The sequence below is a fragment of the Chrysemys picta genome, chromosome 2 (genome assembly GCF_011386835.1).
Source record: "Chrysemys picta bellii isolate R12L10 chromosome 2, ASM1138683v2, whole genome shotgun sequence".
NCBI lineage: Eukaryota > Metazoa > Chordata > Testudines > Emydidae > Chrysemys > Chrysemys picta.
This window is the reverse complement of record NC_088792.1, coordinates 239,551,301-239,573,506: the sequence shown is the minus strand read 5'-3', so window position 1 is coordinate 239,573,506 and position 22,206 is coordinate 239,551,301. Positions and strand designations below refer to the sequence as shown.

The following is a 22,206-nucleotide window of genomic DNA, read 5'->3' as shown; positions in this document are numbered from 1 at the left end:
CCTGCCACCAAGAGGGACTCTATAGCTAACTGGCTGGCTGGGTGTCCATAAAAGGGAGCTACCCTCCACCCCTTCATTTATCACAGGTGGGTTTTTTACTGAAACAAATTTTAGTAAGATCAGTCTGTTCTCTTTGCAAACTGAGTTCTTTGGCTTTTCTCGCCTAAGGTAAGGTAAACATGGTAAGTGAGTATCAGATAAAAGCAAACGGATCTTCTTAGCTTTAACTCATGACATTTGTTAACTCCTGTTGTTGCCGTTCTTACAGAATCCCTGAATGGATCTTGGAAAGAAGGAGGATTTGTGCCTTCTAGTACCAGCAGTAGTGGATACTGGAGCTGGAGTGCACCCAGTGATCAGTCCAATCCATCCACCCCATCTCCGCCTCTGTCTGCTGATAGCTTCAAACCCTTTCGAATGCCCTCTCAGCCAGATGATAGTATTGATGAAGCTGAAACCAGTAATCTCCTTTTTGATGAGCCCATCCCTAGGAAGAGAAAGGTTAGCCTCCTGTGCAGCTCACAGCGCTACACATCTGGGATCCTGTTCTGCTGGGGGGGGGACCACAAAAGATCACACAAACAACTCTGCAGGGAGTTTCAGCTGCTAGACAGATACTCTCCATAGCCCCATGTATGCGCTAGCCCATGAAGCATGTCCCCCCTAACACCACCCCTCTGGCTAATGCACATGCTGCCATTGGCACCTAGTGTTTGCTAGCAGATGTTGGGGATACACACAGCTCCTGCCCAGAGAAGCAGCAAGATGCTCCCTGCAGAGACCCCTGGCCACGCAGGGGATTTCTGCCCTGCTTTGGCAAATACCTTTGGGACAGGCTGCAACAGGCAGCCTCTCCCTTTTTGCCATCAGAGGGCAGGATTTGGCCCTGTATTTCTAGTTCGCTGAAAATGCTGTTAGCTTATCCGATGCCCTAATTAGATGAAGCACTCAGAACAAACATATGGGGAGGGCGGGGAGACAAACTGAATCTGTATAATGTCATCAGGCCAAATTCATCCCTAGGGGAACTTCACTGAAATCAACCTCACTCCACAAAGGATCCGTGTGGCCACTCACAACTAAATAAATTAAACTAAACCAAATGCCTTAATTTGGTATGTAACTCCCCTTCCCCCATCACTATGCCAGCAAGCAAAGTGCCTCTCTTGAAGAAGAAAACAAAGAGATGGCATTAGTCCAAGCTTTCTTCACTCCTAACACAACAGGATAGATTTTACATAGCAAGATGAAAAAAAGCTCTGTGTGAGAAAGAGGAAAACAAGGTATTTATCCTTTCTTGGTGACTTCTTCTCTGGATCAGACTGAGAGCAATAATTGCCTCACCACTGGCAGGATGAAGTTTTAATGATGGTTTTTAAACCTGATCGGATTCATCTTTTTGCTACAGGAGTTGCTCATTTGCTGTCCCACAATCACTCTTGCCTTTGTTGAGACGTCTTTTGCGAGGTTGATATCAAATACTGTTCCCTGTTGCTAAATAAAAAAAACAGTATGGAGAACACATTTGCTATGATAAATTAAAAGTTAGTTATTAAATAAATCCAGAAGTGACTCAGAGGTTGGGGGCTGGACAGAGAGAGAAAAAGAAATGCTGTAATGTTTTTACGACCCAGTTAAAGCTGTGCTGGTCATTGTTCTGATTGTTCAGCAATGATTAGGCAGATGGTTTTACAACTGCCATTCTTACTGTTTCATTATTCATATTTTACATACCTGCTGCAAACATTTTATACTTAATGGTCTGTTTTGGTGTTTTCAGTTTTTGGCCTGTACAACAAACATCAAATTTGTATAAGGAATGAATGATATTACATAGGGCTCACCTATAGCAAATTCACTTTCTCCTATGTTTTCATTCTGTCCCTGACTAGTAATTGTCTGATTGTGACTTTGCACTTTGGAGAAAAATATTTATGATCTAATTACTGGTTTGTTAGTGCTGTCAGTCCACAAAGTGTAAATGTGAAAATAGAGCGATTGATAACTTCACCAATTAGGAGTAACAGAATGCCTAATCAGTTAGTGTCAAATTACCTCTGCTTTGTGGAGTCACATCTTGGACAATGTCATGTACTCCACTTCCACCCCTCAAGAAAGTTGAATGTTTACATTTTGCCATAAATTCAACCCATTCCCCACCAAATCACTTGCATGTCTGAGTGGAAGGAGTTAAAAGCACTAAAGAATGATCAGGCAATTGCTTGACTATCTTAATATTCTGAACTCACTAATTTGGAGAAGAGAAGGTGCATATAACAGTAAAACAGTTTCTATAGAAGTGGACTATTCCATGGCCAGGGAAAGCAATAAATTCTTGAAAATTGGCAGGTTTCATAAGATCCAGTCTCATGCTGACTGTTGCCTTTTTAACACTGCCGTGTGTGTGTGTGTGTGTGTGTGTGTGTGTATTTATATCTAATTTTTTCCAGTGTTTTTATTTATCATTCTACAAAGTTAGTGGGAGGTGGCTCTTTGTTATACTTAACACTGTTTGTGGCCTTATTTTCCAAGATGCTGAGCACCTACCATTCCTATGGAAGTCATTGAAAGCTGTGGGTATTAAGCTCCTTTGAAAATCAGGCCACTTATCCTTCACGTGTTCAAGAGCCAGATTCTGCTTTTTTCATCCAATATAGCTTGACTGAAGTCAGTGGGCTGCAAGATCTTTAATTAGGGGTAGAATCTGGCCCTAAGTTTTCTTGCAAAATGATCCAGGAAATGTTTCAGGGGGATCCCAATTTCTGCTGTAGTTACACCAAGTATAAATCCAGAGTAGCTCTGTTGAATTCAGCAGAATTACACCAGTCTACTCTGGATTTACACTGGTGTAACTGACAGCAGAACATGGCCCGGTTTAGGATAGAGTAACATATAGTGACGGTGTATATCTGTAATTTTTCCTACCTTTCACGTGAACATATGAATAATAGCATATTTTTTAAACCTGCTTTTCTTATAACTTGTCAGAACTCCATGAAGGTAATGTTCAAATGTCTATGGAAAAACTGTGGAAAGGTACTGAGCACAGCTGCAGGGATTCAGAAACACATCCGGACCATTCATCTTGGGTAAGAGGACAATCCTTCTTTGAAGAGATTTGGTACTGACCCATTTTCAGATTCTTCAATGCTCACACAAGCAGGGCAGGATGGAGGCATAGGCACCCTGGACCAGCTTCTGGAGTCAAGTGATTACATCAGAATTTAAGCTGCCATTTAAAAAACAAACTAACAATCCCCTTTACCCCAGGAATGTGGCATGAGTGTAACCAACACAGTGGTTTCAAAAAGGAGTCGTTTTACCTACTTCTAAGTCCTAAACTCCTCACTTCCAATTTTTTGAAAACTCAGTCTGTACACTAAGAGTAAGTGAGGTAAATTTGGTGCAGTGACACAGTATATTCCATATGCAACAAAGGGATTTAATCATTTTAAGTTGAAATCTCAACAGAGCCTTTACTCCAGATGAATGACTGATGCCTCCACAATCCATTTTAGGGATTTCTAAGGCACCTCTCCTTCTAGAGTCAAAGTCCTATTCCAAGGTAGAGGATGTGGCTTTCTTTACTAGTGGAAATACTACTAATGAAACTGGTGACTGCCCACCTTTGCTATCACTTCTACTAGTACGACAAATACTCTGTATTTTCCATAGCCATACTTCATATGAGGATCTCGAAGCACTTTACCAACATTAGCTATTTACCACATGAGGCAAGTATCTCAATTTACTGATTGGTAAACTGAGGCACATAAGTTAAGTGATGGGTCCACAGTCAAAAAAATGAGTCAGTGGCAGGGTCAAGAATGCCACGCAGAAGACTGACTCCTAATCCCCTGCTCTAAAGACTACACAAGACTTCTGCCAAGCCCTTCCCTGCAAATGAATAAAATGTTTATATGATACACACACCACTCTTTATAAAAAGTAAGCACAGCTGAAGCTTAAATGTTCATATATTTAATTTATTTGCTCTGTATCTGGGACTTGAAAATTTAACCTTGAAATTCAACAGTCTTGTCTTAGTATAGTAATATGTGTTTTGTCTTTTCTTGAATTAGACGTGTAGGAGAGTCTGACTACAGTGATGGAGAGGAAGATTTTTACTACACAGAGATCAGGCTCAACACAGACTCGGTAGCGGACGGCTTAAGCAGCCTTTCTCCAGTCTCTCCATCTCTAGGATCTCCTCCTCCTTTTCCCACCCAAGATGCAAACCGTCCTGAAACTTCATGTGCCAAAACTGAGACTAAATTGATGACGCCTCTGAGCCGCTCAGCTCCTACCAATCTCTACCTCGTACACACGGATCATGCTTACCAGGTAAAGTTAGTGACAGTGAATTAACCTAGTTAATAGAATTCAGTGATCACACACCTGCTTGAGTTTAACAACCAAAGCCCCTTTACATCAACTAGATAATGTTTTTTGTATAAGAGAGAGGCTGGGAGAGACTGATACTGCCTGGCCCATATTGGATTTTTCTTCATGACAAGTCCTAGTGGCTGCCAAAACATTTCTGATTTGTCTGTTGTGAGGTGGGCAGCTTTGCATACAAGTGGTTGAGCAGGAAAAATAAAAAGAAGGCTATAATATCCACCACTCTTACTGGTAATTCTTTACAAATGGCAGAAAAACCCAAGCAGATTCCAGATTCTATTAGAGAACTTTCCAACTTAATTCAAACAGCATGTAAAAATGTGCTAGAAATGAGCTTTTGAAAACTCTTGCTTTTAACATGCTTTGATCTCCTGGACACCATATAATTTCTAAGAAAAATATAGGCTTTGAAGTATTGGGGTCCATGGCCTGCTTATGGACATGAGAAATGAATTCTTACAATATATGAAAAAAATATTAAATTAGATGTGGTGTGTGTATTTTACACAAACTAAAAACCTTTGTTATGCATCTGCAAGCACCAAAGCAATATAATATACTCCGTTGGATCTGATATCTAGTCTTCAGTGAGATCACCTCCTGCTGTATGTTAACTATAAGTAGGGCCCTACAAAATCTACGGTCCATTTTGGTCAATTTCACAGTCACGGGATTTTAAAAATAATAAATGTCATGATTCCAGCTATTTAAATCTGAAGTTTCACAGTATTGTAATTTTAAGAGTCCTGACCCATAAAGGAGTTGTGGGGGGAGGGGTCGCAAGGTTATTGTAGGGGGGTTGCGGCACTGCTACCCTTATTTCTGCGCTGCTGGTGGCGCTGCCTTCAGAGCTGGGCAGCTGGAGAGAGGTGGCTGCTGGCCGGGAGCCTAGCTCTGAAAGCAGTGCTGCTGCCAGCAACAGCGCAGAAGTAAGAGTGGCGTGGTATGGTATTGCTACCCTTACTTCTGTGCTGCTACTAGCAGGGCACTGCCTTCACAGTCACTGCTAACAGCCACCCCCTCCAGCCTCCCAGATTTGAAGGCACACAGAAGTAAGGGTGGCAATACTGTGACCCCCCTGCAACTCCCTTTTGGGTCAAGACCCTCAATTTGAGAAATGCTGGTCTCCCCTTTGAAATCTGTATAGTATCAGGTAAAAGCACACAAAAGACCAGATTTCATGGGAGGAGTCCGGATTTCACCGTGCATGATGCGTTTTTCATGGCCGTGAATTTGGTAGGGCCCTAGCTATAAGATAATTGGAGGTAGGCTTGGTCAGTGCTTTGGGTTTTCCTTGGAGGTTTCTCATTAAAGTATTTTGGGAAATAGCAGTGATGACACCCTTTATCTGAGTGAGCATTGAACCAATGCTCCAGCATGGTGCTAGAGGATACACCATCTTCCCTTCAAACAAGCTGTTAGCCAGTTGATGCTGCTAATCTTTCCAATTGTCTTTGGGTTTCAAACATTCCTGTTTTAAGGGAAATTATTGCAGAGATTGTGATAAAGCAATTCTGGTATCATTGGGAGTTACCAGATTTCCCTGATAACTTTCAGTCGGGCTTTCAGCATGGATATGTCAGAGACACTCTGACCTCATTGGCTGATGGCCTCCTATCGCTAGGTAAGATTGTGTATCAGTGTTGATTCTCTTAGATCTGTCAGCAGATTCTGATAGCAGCTATTCACATACAGACCTTCGTTCCCTTAGACATTGTTGTTCAGACAGTCCTGGTCCTTTCTCCTTTGAGAAATCCTAGAGGCTGGCTTTAGACAGTGCTTATGTGTTCTGAGAACTATCTTGTGCAGAAGTCTGCAATATTCTAGTTGGTCATCTCTCCTGCTGAACATGACTGTGAGTCTAGTGAGGGACACACTCAGATACGGTGAGTGGCTGCAAACAAACATGATATTTTAAATTGATATTGGCTGGTTGAAACAACTGAAGAACGGAAGGAAAGCTCACTTTTAAATGGTCTAAATGTAAAACAAGAACCTTGAGATGATAAAGGTTGATTCACAAGAGGCATAGAAAGCCAGTCCTAAAGGCAGCTACTCATTCACCCTGTTAAGCAGAGAGGAACAAATTGTGAAATATTGACTGTATCCAATAAGAAAGGAGTTAAGATGATGTGTTGAAGGAAACCCCAATTCAACAGAGCGCACTTTTTAGCCAGGTTCCAACAGCCCATAGAGGACGAGGCAGCTCAACAGAAAGATGCTCATCATAAATGTGATGAGCCCATTATAAAACCTAGATGGAAGGAAAATGAGTGAGCTGAGAGGACAATAGTGTTTTTCAAAATCTTGATTTAGCTTTATTTTTTCAATAAGTGTCCTTATGTGCTGAGAATGATTTCAGCCCACTGTTTTAAACAGGGAAAGCCGTTTTTCAGCACGTTTATCTTATAATTGCAGAATAGCTACCTCATATTGTTGATCATTAACCATTTTGGTAGCTGAAATTTCTCTCCTTTCACTCTTTAGTAGTTTCAATCAGACAGTAACATTAGTTTAAAGTACTATATTTGGGTTTGCTCATTACTGGGCTTTTAATCATTCTAGTTAAAGTTTTTGTTTGAATTGACCAGATGCTGGTTTTTAGAACTTTATTTATATGGTGGGGAAGGGGGAACATACTTGCACATCTGGTAGTTGTGTTGAGGAATTAGACAGTTTTGGGAGGAAATTCTTAAAGAAATTGATTTTATGACAGAATTCCAGCTTCCTAAAGATCCCCAGACATGCTTATTTAATGCTCCAGTTGTAAACAGAATGGCAGAGTAATTTCCTTTTTTTGTTTTTGTTTTTGTTTTGTTAGCAGCATGACTTTGTATTGCACATAAAAGTGTGACTTCTCCTGCTATGCAATTGTGGTATAGTAAAATATGGATTATCTTTGTAATTACTCCCAGGGGACTTCTGTGCCACAAAATTAAAAATTCTGTGCACAATATTTTAAAATTCTGCATATTTTATTTGTCAAAATAACACAATATAGTCATGCCAGTTTCAATTATGTTAATAATTTATTTCAAAATACCTGTCAACAAATATGTCTGTAACAATACAGACAACAAAAAAAAGATTCAGGAAATGTTTTTTGACAAATAGATTCCTTACTAGGCATATTAACATAGAACTTTGAGTAATAATTCATTTAAACTACAATACAGAAACTTATTTCCCGCACCCCTCAGAAGCAATGCAAAGGCTTCGGGGAGTCAGGGGTAATGGAGGAGCTGAGAGAGAAGGAAGTAATTGCTAGGAAGGAGCCTGGGAGTGGTTGGGTGTGGGTGGAGAGGGATAGCTCAGTGGTTTGAGCATTGGCCTGCTAAACCCAGGGTTTAGAGTTCAGCCCTTAAGGGGGCCACCTAGGGATCTGGGGCAAAATCAGTACTTGGTGAAGGTAGGGGGCTGGACTCGATGACCTTTCAAGGTTCCTTCCAGTTCTAGGAGATATATTATCTCCATAAAAGAGATGTATGGAACATGGGGGTTTTTTGCAGGTGGTTCAGTGGGGGGGGGATTGTTAGGGACTTGGGGAGCCTCCCCCATACAGGCTCTGGCTGACCCAAGCACATCTGCCCATGTGTCCTTCCTCCCAAGAACATCTGCCCATGTGTCCCTCCTCCCCCTACCCCACATGTCCCTGCATCCCCACTCAGCCATCCCCTGTCCCCTTCTCTTGTCCCCATCTGGCCCTGCACCCCCATTCAGCCACTCCTCCTCCCCATCCCCATGTGGCCCTGCAGTCCCTTCTCCCATTCAGCCCCACTCCAGTCTGTCCCCCCCACTAGCCTTTCTGATCTGTGTGTCCCCACTCTGTCTGTCCCTCCAGGCAGGGCGCTGTGAGGAACGCAGCCTCTGCTCTCTCCCTATCCGCTCCTATGTCTGGTGAGCAGTGAACTGGCCCAACAGGAGCCCCTGGTGGGTGAAAGGTGTAACTGCAGAGCCTCTCTGGCAGAATGTATTTTCTGTGGAGGAAAAAAAAAATCTACGGGCACATGAATCCCCCCCAGAGTATTGTAATGGAAAAGTTTTCACACCAAGTACATACAGGAGAAAAGTGCCAAAAAAGAGGATAAGTATTTAGAAATTTGGTTACAATTTTTTGTGTATTCAGTGGAGCAAGCCAGAATCTTTTTTGCCTGTTTCTTTGAATATTAATCTGGTCCTGAATAAGTGATGTACAATTAAGTATGTTAATGTTTTATTGTAACTTTGCTTTAATTAAAAGTTTCAAAAGAAAAAAATTCTGAGTTCATACCTAGTATTGTTTGATATAAGACCTGAGCTTTTAAAGGTTTCTTATAGAAGCCATTTCTCAGGAGAGCTATAGCCTTTTTTCTGCCCAATTAAATAATGATGGCGTATAAAGACCTTATTCTTTCTTTGTTGCCCTATTCATGCTTATTCCCACAGAGAACAAGGATAGAATGCTTGTCACAGCCACCATTGTGGAATTATTTTGAGCTGTTGAAAACCTGGTTGATTTGAGAGCAAAAGATCTTGTTGCGATGCTTTGGAAGAGGAGCACTTGTTTTTATTGGAATATTTTCTTTTTAAACAGGCCACTCCTCCAGTGAACATTCCAGGGTCAACAAAGTTCACTCCCAATGGCCGTAGCTTTAGCGTCTCTTGGCAGTCACCTCCAGTTACCTTCACCGGCATTCCGGTAAGTGGAAGATGAACAAAGAAGGTACCTAACCAATGGAAAGTTTTAAAACTTACCAGTAATGCTCTTCTGATTGAAATTAAATGTGACAGAGATACAGAGAAACAAATACATTCCCACAAGTCCTGATTCTCCTCTTACACCAGCGGTTCTCAAACTATAGGTCGGGACCCCAAAGTGGGTCACGACCCCTTTTTAATGGGGTTGCCAGGGCTGGCATTAGATTTGCTGGGGGCTGAAGTCCAAACCCCATCGCCCAGGGCCAAAACCAAAGCCCGAGCCCCATTGCCAGGGGCCAAAGCCAAGGGCTTCAGCGCGGGGTGGCGGGGCTCAGATTACAGGCCCCTGCCTGGGACTGAAGCCCTTGGACTTTGGCTTTGGCCCCCTTGCCCAGGACAGTAGGCTCAGGCTTTGGCTTTAGCCCTCCCACCTGGGGCTGTGGGACTCTGGCGGGCTCAGGCTTTAGTCCCCCTCCTGGGATCAAGTAGTAACTTTTGGTGGCAGAAGGGGATCGTGGTACAATGAAGTTTGAAAACCCCAGTGTTATACTACATTGACTTACATTCAGTTACTCCGAATTTACAATATGTATATAATTGGAGAATCGGGTCTGTAGTATATTTTTAAAACTATCTGATTACAAAAGAATTAACTGGGTAGCTGCAGCGTCTGTAAAATCTTCTACATTTGCCACTGCATGTGTCCGTGGTTTATATTTCTAAAGGATTAATTATAAAACTCGAGGAAATCAGCAATTTGATCATTCTCCTAGAAGGCATATTAGAAAGGTACTTATGTTTAAAGAATCTAGCAGAGGTGCTGATGTCCAATAGCTACTCCTGGGGGAATTCTGCGCCACTATATGTGAACAGAATTCATGTCCCCTGCAGATTTCTTTGCTTCCCTATAGAAAAATGACTTTCTGACAGGGAAGCTGCAAGAGCAGTCACACACCACTCCCTAGCAGCACAGGTACAATGTTTCAGGCACCCACAGCAGCTCACAGAGAAGTAAATCACTGCGGGGCTGGGGACACCCCAGCCAGTAGCTCCTACCCTGAGCCAGGATCAGCTGCTAGTCCTGGCTGGGCTGCTGGCAGGAGAGGATAGGACTTCCTCTTCCCTTGCAAGGAGTGACTGGGGCTGTGTCAGATCCACCCCCAGAAACCTCCCCCTGCTGCAGGAAACTCAGCATCCTCACCTGCTCCCTGCCCTCATCACTCCTCAGCTGTGGGGAGGCGGTGTCACTCTATGGGGAGCTGCTGCTCCCCCATCCACCCAAGCCCTGTGCATCTGGACCTCCCATAGCCAGACACCTCTGCCAAGCCTCACCCAGTACATTCAGAACCTAGCCCGCCCTACCCAAACCCCACCCCACTGAACCTCAACCCCTGCTCTGACCCCGTCTCCAGACTCCCACCCCTCACTGAGCTCCCAGCACTCAAATCCCCACCCTCAGCCTCCAAATCCAGACCCCCACGCCACTGATCGCCAACTAGCTGCACCCAGACCCCCTCATCAAACCCCACTCCTTCCGCACAGACACCCTGCTGAGACCCCCACACTCTGGAAGCCCATGCAGAATCCCATTGCCCCTGTACCTGGAACCCCCTCAACAAGCCTCTGTGCATCCAGATCACTCCACTGAGCTGCCGACACCCATATTGTCCCGCACAGAATCCTCTCGCCCCATACCCGGATCCCTCCACACTTGGATCCTGTCTGGTTGAGCCTACCTGCCCTGCTCCTGGTGTATTAGCGTCTGGTGCAGCCTCACTGTGAGTCAGTGTCCTGGGGGTGGGAGGACTGCAGGGTGATCTCCCACCTTTGTGCAGCCAGTGGCCTGTGCTCCCCACTGCCATGTTGGAGCCTCTGCATTTATTTATTGACAAATAAAATTTGTAGAATTTTGCAGAATTTTAAAATATTGGGCGTATAATTTTTAGGGACAGAATGTCCTCAGGAGTAAATAGAACAGAGCAAATCCTGTACAAATGAAAGAAAAGAATTGGCCTAATAAATCTGAATGATGTATTTTTAAGTCCTGATTCTAGCCTCAGATACATGCATGCAACTTCTGTTGATTTCACAAGAGAAAATTTTGCCTTTATATTGTTAGTATGTATTGAAATTATTTGTTAATGGTGGAGTATTGGATTTCAAGATCAATTTTGACAAGGATTATAAAATACCACCACAAGTCCCTGTGAGTAAGTTTATGAAAGTAAATGGAAATTTTGCCTGAGAAAGGACTGTTGAATCAGGCCTTTTGCTTAATTAAAGAAACTTTCCCCAATCCCATCCAAATAAAATAAAATAAGGGTCGAGAGAAACAACTAGATATACTAGGTGACAGGTACATAATTCAGTGTGTGTCAAAAATTTAAATTAAAATCATTAATTTTAAGATGCTGAAAATCTGTTAGTGAATAAATAGAGTACAGCATATTCTCATTTTAATTTTTATTTAAAAATGTTAAGCAGGCTTCTGATCTGCTGGCAATCATTTTTATGGTAGATATCAAAGCATTTCATTTCAGATTACACAATCAAAATTTTCACAGTTTATCACATAATGCACACTAGTCATCCAGAGAGCCACATAGGGTTTTTTCCCCCTGACAATGTATAATAGACATGGTGATAACAGATATGGCCTCCCTGTCCTTCCTTCACCAAGTGAATCACAAAAGCCTCTTACTCTCAACCTTTGGTAAGTCTTGGAGATTTTCTGCAGAGGCTGTGGTCTCCTGCAGAGCTGATAAAAATGAAAGTGGTTGAATCAATTACACTGCACTTTGCCAATGAATATTTATTAAATTCCATCAAGGAACAACTAACAGTGAAAGCCATCATGCTGGCAGCAATTTGAACAAGAGTGCCGCGACAGAGCATGCCATGCGTAAAGTACTCTCAGAATTCGATTGCACAACAATACAGTTGATAGAGTAATTATTAAACTAGCTCCTTTTGTGGAGTAGCAGAAATTGGCGCCAGTAGTATTGGGAATCCAAGAATGCAATTAGCGACATTGTAAATCAGACACTAAAAGGGAAGGGATTAGACATGTAGGTATTTAGTTGACTTCAAGCAATAACATTGATCTTGCAGCTATAGAGAGAGTGTTCCCAGCAGAATTTAAGAAACAAATAATTTTCTGGGAAATTATAAGATGCTTGTGATTTACAGTATAATTTAAAACAATCTCATGTGAAGACCTAGAGTAACAGTGTTGATAGCACAATTATAGGCCATTCAGGGGCCCATATAGGCTATTTTTATCCCTCTTTCTCCTGACAACCTTGCAGATGCTGCTCAGCGCAAAAATAAATAAATAAACCACACATCACCACTACAAGGACACATTTCTCTGTTTTATAATTCTTAATAGGCATTAAACATCTGATTAGGTGAAATGGACACTAATATTTTAAAGAGGCACGTGAAGGCTGTTTTCTTCCTCTTTTTCCATCTGAGAGAGACAAAAGGTACTGCCATTGAAAAAGGGCACTCCAAGCAGTGTGAAAAATAGCCCATCATTCTTTGGCTTATTGCTAATAATTATTACCGTTTAGCAGATCGTGCAGTTCACATCCTCAGAGGACTTTGCACACATTGCTGTGGCCAGGCCCTAACTAATGAATATTAGAGAGTTCAGCCCAGCTCCTCAAAGCACCTGTTGTCTGGCTCTTTAGGCTCTTAAGTCCACCATTTAGGCACCACTGACATTCTCAAAGGTGCTGCTGAGGTGACCACGGGTCAGCATATGCAAAGTCGACTGAACCCTAATGCTGTCCCATAGTTAGTGTGCATCTCTGACCCTACCACATGCTGAAGCTCCAGAGATGGGATTCTCAAATTAGTCATGGGGATCTCTGTCTCACCAGTCCTGTAGACAAGCTCTGAGCACACCAAGACCTAATACCTGTCAGATCCTGCTGGAGACAGGCCAGCGATAGGTGGTGGGGTAGAACAGTGCCCACCCAGGAGATGCACTGGACCACAGGGAAATGTAGGATGAACATGGAAGGGGTATCGCATGTGAGCGAGAGAGAGAGAGGGAGATGGTTTCAGTTGCTAGGACATGGGTTGCTTAAGTGTCTGAGCTGGCTTAAGTGCCTAGCTCTAGGAGAGGATTCATAGCTGAGGAACACTCCTACATCTGCCTCATCAGCCAGGCACACTAGGTCAGCCACTTCAGTGCCTAAGATGCTGTCTTCACTCCTGGCTAGCTTAGGCAGCTCTGTGGCTTCTGAAAGTCATTTCTAGGTGTGACAGGAGCCCTGGAGTGCAGCCTGGGATCGTGGGACTGCTGTGCCCCCTTAACTCTCCAGCTTGGGCTGTCTGTCACAATGCTTTGCTAGTGACAAGCAGCAAACCACTCCAGTTGTTATCACTCAGCACAACAGCAGGTGGAGCCCTACACCCAGCTAGATTGCATGAATGCTCCCAGAGCCACTCATGAATCACACAGAGAAAGGCACTAGCCAGATTCTCCCTCCCTCCCCCCCCCCCCCCCCCAGTTCCCACCACTGTACCTCAGGAATATACTGTCTTGCACTGCTCAAGAGGAGCAGTGAAAATTTATTAATTGGTTCACCACTTCATCAATGGAAAGTGGATATACACCAGTCTTTGTAAACTTGAGCAAACACCCTTACCAAGCACTTCAGGCAAATTCACTGGTAAAGATAAAATCTATCTTTTGTAGTCAATAAATTTAAGTGGTGGGCAAAAAGTCAGAGTTACCAAAATAAAATAAAATATAAGCACGCAGTCTAAACTCTCAATCCTATTAGACTGGACAACAACTAGACTAAGCAGTTTTCTCACCCCACTGGATATTGCACGGTACACAGGGTTCACCCTTGAAACCTGAGCCAGTCTTCAGTCTTCTCAGTGTCCTTGTTGCTTCCAGCTTAGATGGTGGAAGGAGAAAGGCCAAGCAGTGGGCCCCTGTATTCTGTTTTATACCCTTAGTCCATCTGCTTGGAGAACACAAGTCCAGGCATGGCTGGTGGGCATTGCTGAGTCACCAGACAAGGTTGAGCAATTCCCCTGGTGTATCCTTACACAGGTGAGTGATTGAATTGTAACCCCCTTGCTGGAAAATGACTGTTGATGGTTGTTTGATACTCGCCTGGGCATTGCTTACTTTCCTTGCTGTTGTCTCTGGGCAGCTAATATCTGTCCGATTTGCAACTTACAGCATGTTTTACTGACAACCATACAACACAATCTCGTAACTTCATATGCACTGATGGTATACATATTTAGATAGAACAGTGACTTTCAGCAGATCATAACCTTTCCTGATATCTTTCATGGCATGCTTTATATGCAAGATCACAATTATATATAAATGAGGAATATGGGGGTTACAAGTTACCCCCAAGGTATAGAATGGCACACGAGGTTGCAAGGCACCCCATATAATGCATGGGAGAGTTAGGCACCTAACTCAGGGCTGAGAATTCCATTGGGCAGCAGGCTGCTTCAGGGTTAGATACTCCCATGCTGAGCAGAGCAACAACTATGTATGTTTAGGATCTGGGCCTTCGTCCCTACTTACCATCACAACACCCTGCATTCTCCCTAATCCTCTTCTTAAAAGTAGGGTGGGAGTGTGACAGGTTCCCCCAGGGGTGCCACTTGGAACTGGGGTACCACTGAGCCTGCCTGACCCACCAGCCTGGGCTCCCTTTCACTCTGTGGTGCTGTGATAAGTTGCCAAGCTCTCCAAGTTTGCTCTATCACCAGCCTACACACAGATAGAGACACACCCCCCCCCTGCAGCCTCACACACATGCTGAGATCAGCTCTGCATGGGAAGACTCAGCTAAGGCACCTCCCAGTTGTGAAGGCACGCACCAGCTTGTGCTGCATAGGGAACTGTACAGCGTAAGCTCATAAAATTAGCTCCCTCCCTCAATGTGGAGAGAGATATGCAACAGCTTTCTGCTCCAAGTTGTAATTTTCACACACTGGTTTGAGACAAAACAAAAACAAGTTTATTAACCACAAAAGAGAGATTTTAAGTGATAGCAAACAGATCAAAGCAGATTACCTTAATAAACAATACCGCAAACGGAGCTTAACACACTAGATAGGTAGGATATGAACTAGCAAATTCTCACCCTGAGTGATAAACAGGCTGGCAGATTCTTAAGGCACAAGTTGCCTTGGTTTTCATACACAGGCTAAAAATCCCTCTAGCCTGGGACCATCACTTCCCCCAGTTTAGTCCTTGCCCTCAGATGTTTCCAGGTGTGTTGTTGTAGGGAGATTGAGGTCCCATCATGATGTCATTGTCCCCTTTTTATATCTTCTTCCCACTTGCTGGAAAGCTTTTTTGCTGTGAGCTGAGTTAAATAGTTCCCATTGTGTAGTGCTATTTCTGAGAGGTTTCTATTCAATTCCTGGGGTAATCCCTGTGGTTGTGTGCATTTCCTCAATAAGCCATTAACATTGTTTGGCCTTTTTACTGTTGTCCTGAAAGGCTGCTTGTGGGTGTTTTCAACCTCACAACATGTTTCAGTAACACATACATAGCCAAACTTCATAACTTCACATACGATGATAGCACATACAATCCAATGAGATATTACTGTCTAGCAGATCAAGACTTTTAGAATGCTACCTCACAAGGCATACTTTGTACAAAACATATCCTAATTACATGACAGTGGTGAATATTGGGGTGCCAGGATGTCACAGGGACATCTAACAGAGAACTGATCAGTGTAAGTGATGAGGCCCTCCTGTGTCAGTTCTACATACTCTGTGGCCTTAATCCTTGAGCTTGGTCTGAGCGGAGTCTATACATTGGCACAAGTAAGGTCAACTGATATTTATTTCTGTTCCACATGGAGAATCATACGTAAGTCTCACACCGATGGTGTACCTGTTCCCATACTCAAAAGGGGCATATGCATAATAAAAAGAGGCAAGGTATGGGCATGTGTAAGGAGATCAACTGTCATGCAGATAATCCAGTGCGCAGGGATGACATTGGAGTTTGCAGATTGGTACCAGAGGGCCTAATTTGATGGCCATGCAGCAGCAGGAGTCTTATTAATGCAGGATTGGGTTCCCCATGCACTCAAGTGTGCTGTCCAGCTGTTTAAAGTAGCTTATGAGTGTGAATGCCAACCTTAGGGCAGACTGTTACAAACTAGGGACAAACCCCTAACTGGCTGTGTTCTACAATTAGTAGGGCTGTCAAGCGATTAAAAAATTAATTGTGATTAATCGCACTGTTAAACAATAATAGAATACGCTTTATTTAAATATTTTTGAATGTTTTCTAAATTTTCAAATATATTGATTTCAATTACAACACCGAATACAAAGTGTACCATGCTCACGTCATATTTTTATTACAAATATTTGCACTGTAAAAAACAAAAATTGTATTTTTTATTTCACCTCATACAAGTACTGTAATGGAATCTCTTTATCATGGAATTGAACTTACAAATGTAGAATTATGTACAAAAAATAACTGCATTCAAAAACAAAACAAGGTAAAACTGTAGAGCCTACAAGTCCACTCAGTCCTATTTCTTGTTCAGCCAATCGCTCACACAAACAAGTTTGTTTACATTTGCAGGAGATAATACTGCCCGCTTCTTGTTTACAATGTCACCTGAAAATGAGAACAGGGGTTCGCATGGCACTGTTGTAGCTGGCGTTGCAAGATATTTACGTGCCAGATGTGCTAAAGATTCATATGTCCCTTCATGCTTCAACCACCTTTCCAGAAGACACGCATCCATACTGATGATGGGTTCTGCTTGATAACGAGCCAAATCAGTGCAGACCAATGCATGTTCACTTTCATCATGTGAGTCAGATGCCACCAGCAGAAGGTTGATTTTCATTTTTGGTGGTTTGGGTTCTGTAGTTTCTGCATCAGAGCTGTTGCTCTTTTAAGACTTCTGAAAGCATGCTCCACACCTCGTCCCTCTCAGATTGTTTCAGATTCTTAAACTTTGGGTTGACTGCTGTAGTTATCTTTAGAAATCTCTCATTTGTAGCTTCTTTGCATTTTGTCAAATCTGCAATGGAAGTGTCCTTAAAATGAACAATATGTGCTGTGTCATCATCCGAGACTGCTATAACATGAAATATAAGGCAGAATGCAGGTAAAACAGAGCAGGAGACGCACAATTCTCACCCAAGGAGTTCAGTGACAAATTTAATTAGTGCAATATTTTTTTAACGAGTGTCATCAGCATGGAAGCATGTCCTCTGTAATGGTGGCCGAAGCATGAAGGGGCATATGAATGTTTAGCATATCTGGCATGTAAATACCTTGCAATGCCAGTTACAAAAGTGCCATGTGAATGCCTGTTCTCACTTTCAAGTGACATTGTAAATAAGAAGTGGCAGCATTATCTCCCAGAAATGTAAAGAAACTTGTTTGTCTTAGCAGTTGGCTGAACAAGAAGTAGGACTGAATGGACTTGTAGTCTCTAAAGTTTTATATTGTTTTTGAGTGCAGTTATGTAACCAAAAAAATATTACATTTGTAAGTTGTACTTTCACAACAAAGAGATTGCACTACAGTACTTGTATGAGGTGAATTGAAAAATACTATTTCGTTTATCATTTTTACAGTGCAAATATTTGTAATAAAAATAATATAAAGTGAGCACTGTACACTTTGTATTCTGTGTTGTAATTGAAATCAATATATTTGAAAATGTAGAAAAAATCCAAAAATATTTAATAAATTTCAATTGATATTCTATTGTTTAACAGTACGATTAAAACTGATTAATCGTGATCACTTTTTTTAATCACAATCAATTTTTTTGAGTTAATCGCATGAGTTAACAGCGATTAATCAACAGCCCTAATAATTAGATTTCACCAACCAAGTAACAAGTGTGAATTCCTAAAGCATGATAACAGCCTTACCATGGAGTCACAGACAGTCCCGTTGGGCACTCCTGTCTATCTTGCCACTTAGCCAAGCCTGCCTTTGTGAAAGATTGTCACTTACACCAAAAATCACAACAATATTCAGGTTACTCCCAGTCCCAAAGGACGAGTCACCCTAGGTCAATCGTACTTCAGATCTCAAACCAAAGACCACGCTCATAGCCAACCCTATAATATGAACTAAAGATTTATTAAGTAAGAAAAATAAATGAGTTACTTACAAGGTTAAAACCAGTAAACAGACACACAAATGAGATAGTTTCCAAAAGGTAATAGTAGCTGCTATAATATGCAAGTTCTAGAGTTTCTTTAGGGCTAACCTAAGCCAAGCAGCTTGGGGATCCCTGGCTAATATATTGGCCTCTGAATTCCAAGTAGCATAGTGACAACAATTCTTCCTTGACAGGGCTTTTTATGCCCTTCCCCCAGTGTTCAAGCTGTGATAGGATGAGGGCTTGTGCACACACCCTCTTCATGGGTATGGGGGAAAAGCAGTTTACAAAGTTTGTGGCCACTGATGTTCCACAGTGGCTTGTCTGGTGTCGAAAGGCCTGCTTTTGTTGGGGAGAAGATGACACCTTTTGTGATAAACTAGCATTTCACACTTGGTAATACTTCTCTACTGCCTGTGGGGTTTCACAGTTTTAGCAAACACTTTTATAGTTACAGAGCAAACACTTAAACTTTACCTTATAACATGAGATACAGATATTATAAGTGAGATTAATACTTGCAGCATCCTACAAGCATTTCATAAAATCTAAAACACATTATTATAATGCTAATATCTATTTTAACAATACTAACACACCGGCAAGCCAGACTGGTTTCCAGTTGCATGTTTGTCAGTGTTCAGTGAGACCTGGGGCGTTGGCAGAAGCTGGCCACCTGGTCTGCCAGCATCACATGTGCATCTCTGCCGTGTGCCAAGAACATAAATCATGGCAGCCATTAAAAGACTCAGAAGGGTGGAACCAGAGAAGATCTGTGAGTATGGGATTTCAGAGTCAGATTCAGCTCCTGATTCTACTCGGAATTGTACTTAGAGATCTTCACTCTGATTTTCTGTAAGTCCCCTGCTCCGAATACTCATGGGAGGGGGGCATCCCCCACAGGAGAGGAACCAGTTCTGATGCCTCCTTCCTTACAGCTGCCAGCATAGTGGGCATTTTGGGGAAGTGGCTGGAACACACAGTGCTCTGGCAATCCCCAACTAGAGGATCATAGACAGCTGGTGGTGTTTAGCATCACTGCCAAACTGCATCGAGGCTGGGACAGAGAAGCAGGGGGCTATAATCATCTCCCTGACAGCTGCATCATGGCTGCACCCAGCATAATCTGGGCACAGCAGAATATCTGGCCTTCAGTGTATGCTACAATTCAATAGAAGCATACTAGAACATTTCAGCATGGTGCCAACAATTTCCCAAACCACTGCACAAAAATAGACTACAGACTTCAGCTGAGGGCTTGTCCACACATGTTAAACAGTGTTTTTGTAACCAATCAATCTCCTCTGATCCATTTATCACACCACACTTGGGAGAAGCAGTTGTTCAGTAAGATTCACACACCCCGCCCATATTCAACCATTTGTCAACCGAGATTGTGTATCTATACTTTCCAGCCTGCCTGTGTGTATCAGATCATTCTGGTAAAGTCTGAGCCACTACCTTTAGTACCTTAACAGGACATGCAAACAAACCATCACCAGCAGGACATGGGCAATGCACTCTGGGATGTCCTGTCACACAGCAAGCTGGGAGGAAGATGGACTGATCAAGCTAGGTGTTCAAGCACAGTTAAGGGATCCCATCCACATGGCACAACAACAGTTTAACAAATGGGTTACAGAATGGCAACCATGTGCCAGCTTAGGACGCCACAAAGGACAAACGTGGTTAGCAGAGGCACAGTTTCCAATCAAGTATTTACCATACGGCATGTGACCACGTGCAGTGTTTAGAATCAGCCACACCACTAACTGGTTGGAACCATTCCTGATTTACACCAGTGTAACTGAGATCAGAATCTTGCCAGAAGTAATTCGATTAAATGATGAATCGTTATATTACTGTAAACCAGAGTTTTCCTTCACTAGACTGTTCTCTGCTGTGCCTGCAGTTAGATAAGAGCTTTCTGCTCAACAAATTCTCTATGTGTTTACAGCAATGGCATTGCTAGAAAGCAGTTAGCCAGGCGGAAACAAAGAATATGCAGTTTCCTTGTCCTGGTCAGGTCCATTCTAATTCTTCAAAATGAATGGTATGAGAGTTTAAAAAGGCAGTGATAGTTTACAAAGGACTGTTACTTGCACGATCTTCAACAATTTGTTGGAATCTAAACTCAAGGGCACAGAAATCTCCATTTTCAGAAACATCTTAAGAAAAACACATTTCTCTGTGTACACCAAAATGAGCATTCAGAGATATCGCAAACATTTAACAACTCCTCCTAGGGTTCTTGTAGATAGTTTTTGTGTTGATCTCCTCCACACAGGAGCGGAATCACCTCCTGAGAGGTCAGAGTTCACAGGAAAGGTTTAGGGCTACCAAAATCGGTATTGAGTTGATTTGAGTTGTCCATGGCCAGGCCCTTGTAGTAAGCTTACTCAAAAGGGGGTGCGTGGGCAAAAGCCATCTACCACCCTGCTCTGGCAGGGGCCCAGAGCCACCTAAAGATGGGAAAAGACTCCTAAGGCGGTTTCGAGGGCATGGGAAATGACGATGATTCAGTACATCTCCTTGACAGCCTCTGCCAGCAGGGATCCTAGGGAGCCATAAACTAGAATGAACATCCCCGGTAGAACCGCCAGGGGAGCGCTCTGGTCGTACTTACAGTGCTCCCTCCAGGGGGAATCCCCCTTTTATGTAGCTGCCCCAGGGATGCAGGTGTGTACACCACACCCTACAGTAATAAGTGAAAGCCTTTGACGGTAGTGTGGGTTATTCGGTTTTAATCTTAGCCAAGCTACATCCCCACCCCTGAGTTAATCGCACTTTTCCCGGATCAAATGACAAGTCATTAACTATTCATCATGACCATTCACTATCTCAGAGTGAGAACTATTTAGGACTCTTAACAAGAAAAAGAAAATGGATGATTTTGAGTTTATTTCCCAACATACACAGTCATGTTGCTCTGTGTTCTAGTTTGTTCTATTCATGCTGCTGGAGGGTCACAGGAAGAGGGAAGGAAGTTCATCACATGCAGATAAAGCTATGAGGACACTTTTCAGAACAGATCCCCTAACTTTTGGAGGGTCAGATATCACATACTCACCTTACTTGCCTATCTTTCTCACCACACACCAGGAACTGGGATTTCCTAGCAAACAGCCAGTGGTGGACATGCCAGCGGTGTTGCCAACTAATATGTTTATATTGTATGTACATACATGTATGCTTTATTAACTGCATTTGTGTGTGTGTTGCCAGGTCTCACCAACTCATAATCGTCCTGCAGGGACTGGAGAGTCAAAACAACAGACCCACACAGTTCTCTCATCACCGCCCAGAGTGTCATTTGGCTTAAGGTATGAGACCATTAACTCCTATTGACAGAGCAGTAGGTTCAATATTTGGAGGGAGCCTGTAGGCAGCAGGAGTACAGAAGAGTCAAATGCCGAGAATCAGAACTGGCACTGCCTGTCTGTGTGGTGCTTTTCCTTTCACTAGAACACAACAGCAATAGAGACACATTTTTCTCTCTCTCATTAGTACAGAAAATAAAAGTTTTGGAGGAACTGAATCACTGAGAGTTTCAAAAGACATGAAAAGGTTTCAAAAGGTATTAGGCAATACCCCAGATGAATCTGAGCCATGAAGTTCCAAGTCAGACCTGAATTTCACTAAAATTCAAGCAGCAAAGAGTCCTGTGGCACCTTATAGACTAACAGCTTTTGTGGGTGAATACCCACTTCTTCGGATGCAAAGCTCATGCCACAGGACTCTTTGCTGCTTTTACAGATCCAGACTAACACGGCTACCCCTTTGATACTAAAATTCAAGGGTGTTTGGATCCAGTATTCTAGTTTGGAACATCTCTGAACTTCACTACACTGCCTTGCATATTCCCTTGGATCCAGGGATATCTTCATGCTCATCAGCATTCATGCAGTATTTTTACTTAATTCGTGTAACCATGGAAAATGTTGTATCTTACAACAGATCATTTAGG

General features: G+C 42.7%; 1 protein-coding gene across 7 annotated transcripts in view; it reads left to right on the top strand.

Moving 5' to 3' along the window:
- Nucleotides 1-22,206, top strand: part of ZNF704 (zinc finger protein 704) — a 159,013-nt gene that overhangs the window by 114,002 nt on the left and 22,805 nt on the right. For all 7 annotated transcript variants that reach the window (XM_065585805.1, XM_042844719.2, XM_065585806.1 and 4 more), the window contains 5 exons: nucleotides 269-501; nucleotides 2,989-3,089; nucleotides 4,083-4,344; nucleotides 8,975-9,079; nucleotides 21,465-21,562. In XM_065585805.1, the coding sequence (XP_065441877.1) occupies nucleotides 269-501; nucleotides 2,989-3,089; nucleotides 4,083-4,344; nucleotides 8,975-9,079; nucleotides 21,465-21,562 (799 nt within the window). The remainder of the gene's footprint in view (nucleotides 1-268; nucleotides 502-2,988; nucleotides 3,090-4,082; nucleotides 4,345-8,974; nucleotides 9,080-21,464; nucleotides 21,563-22,206) is intronic.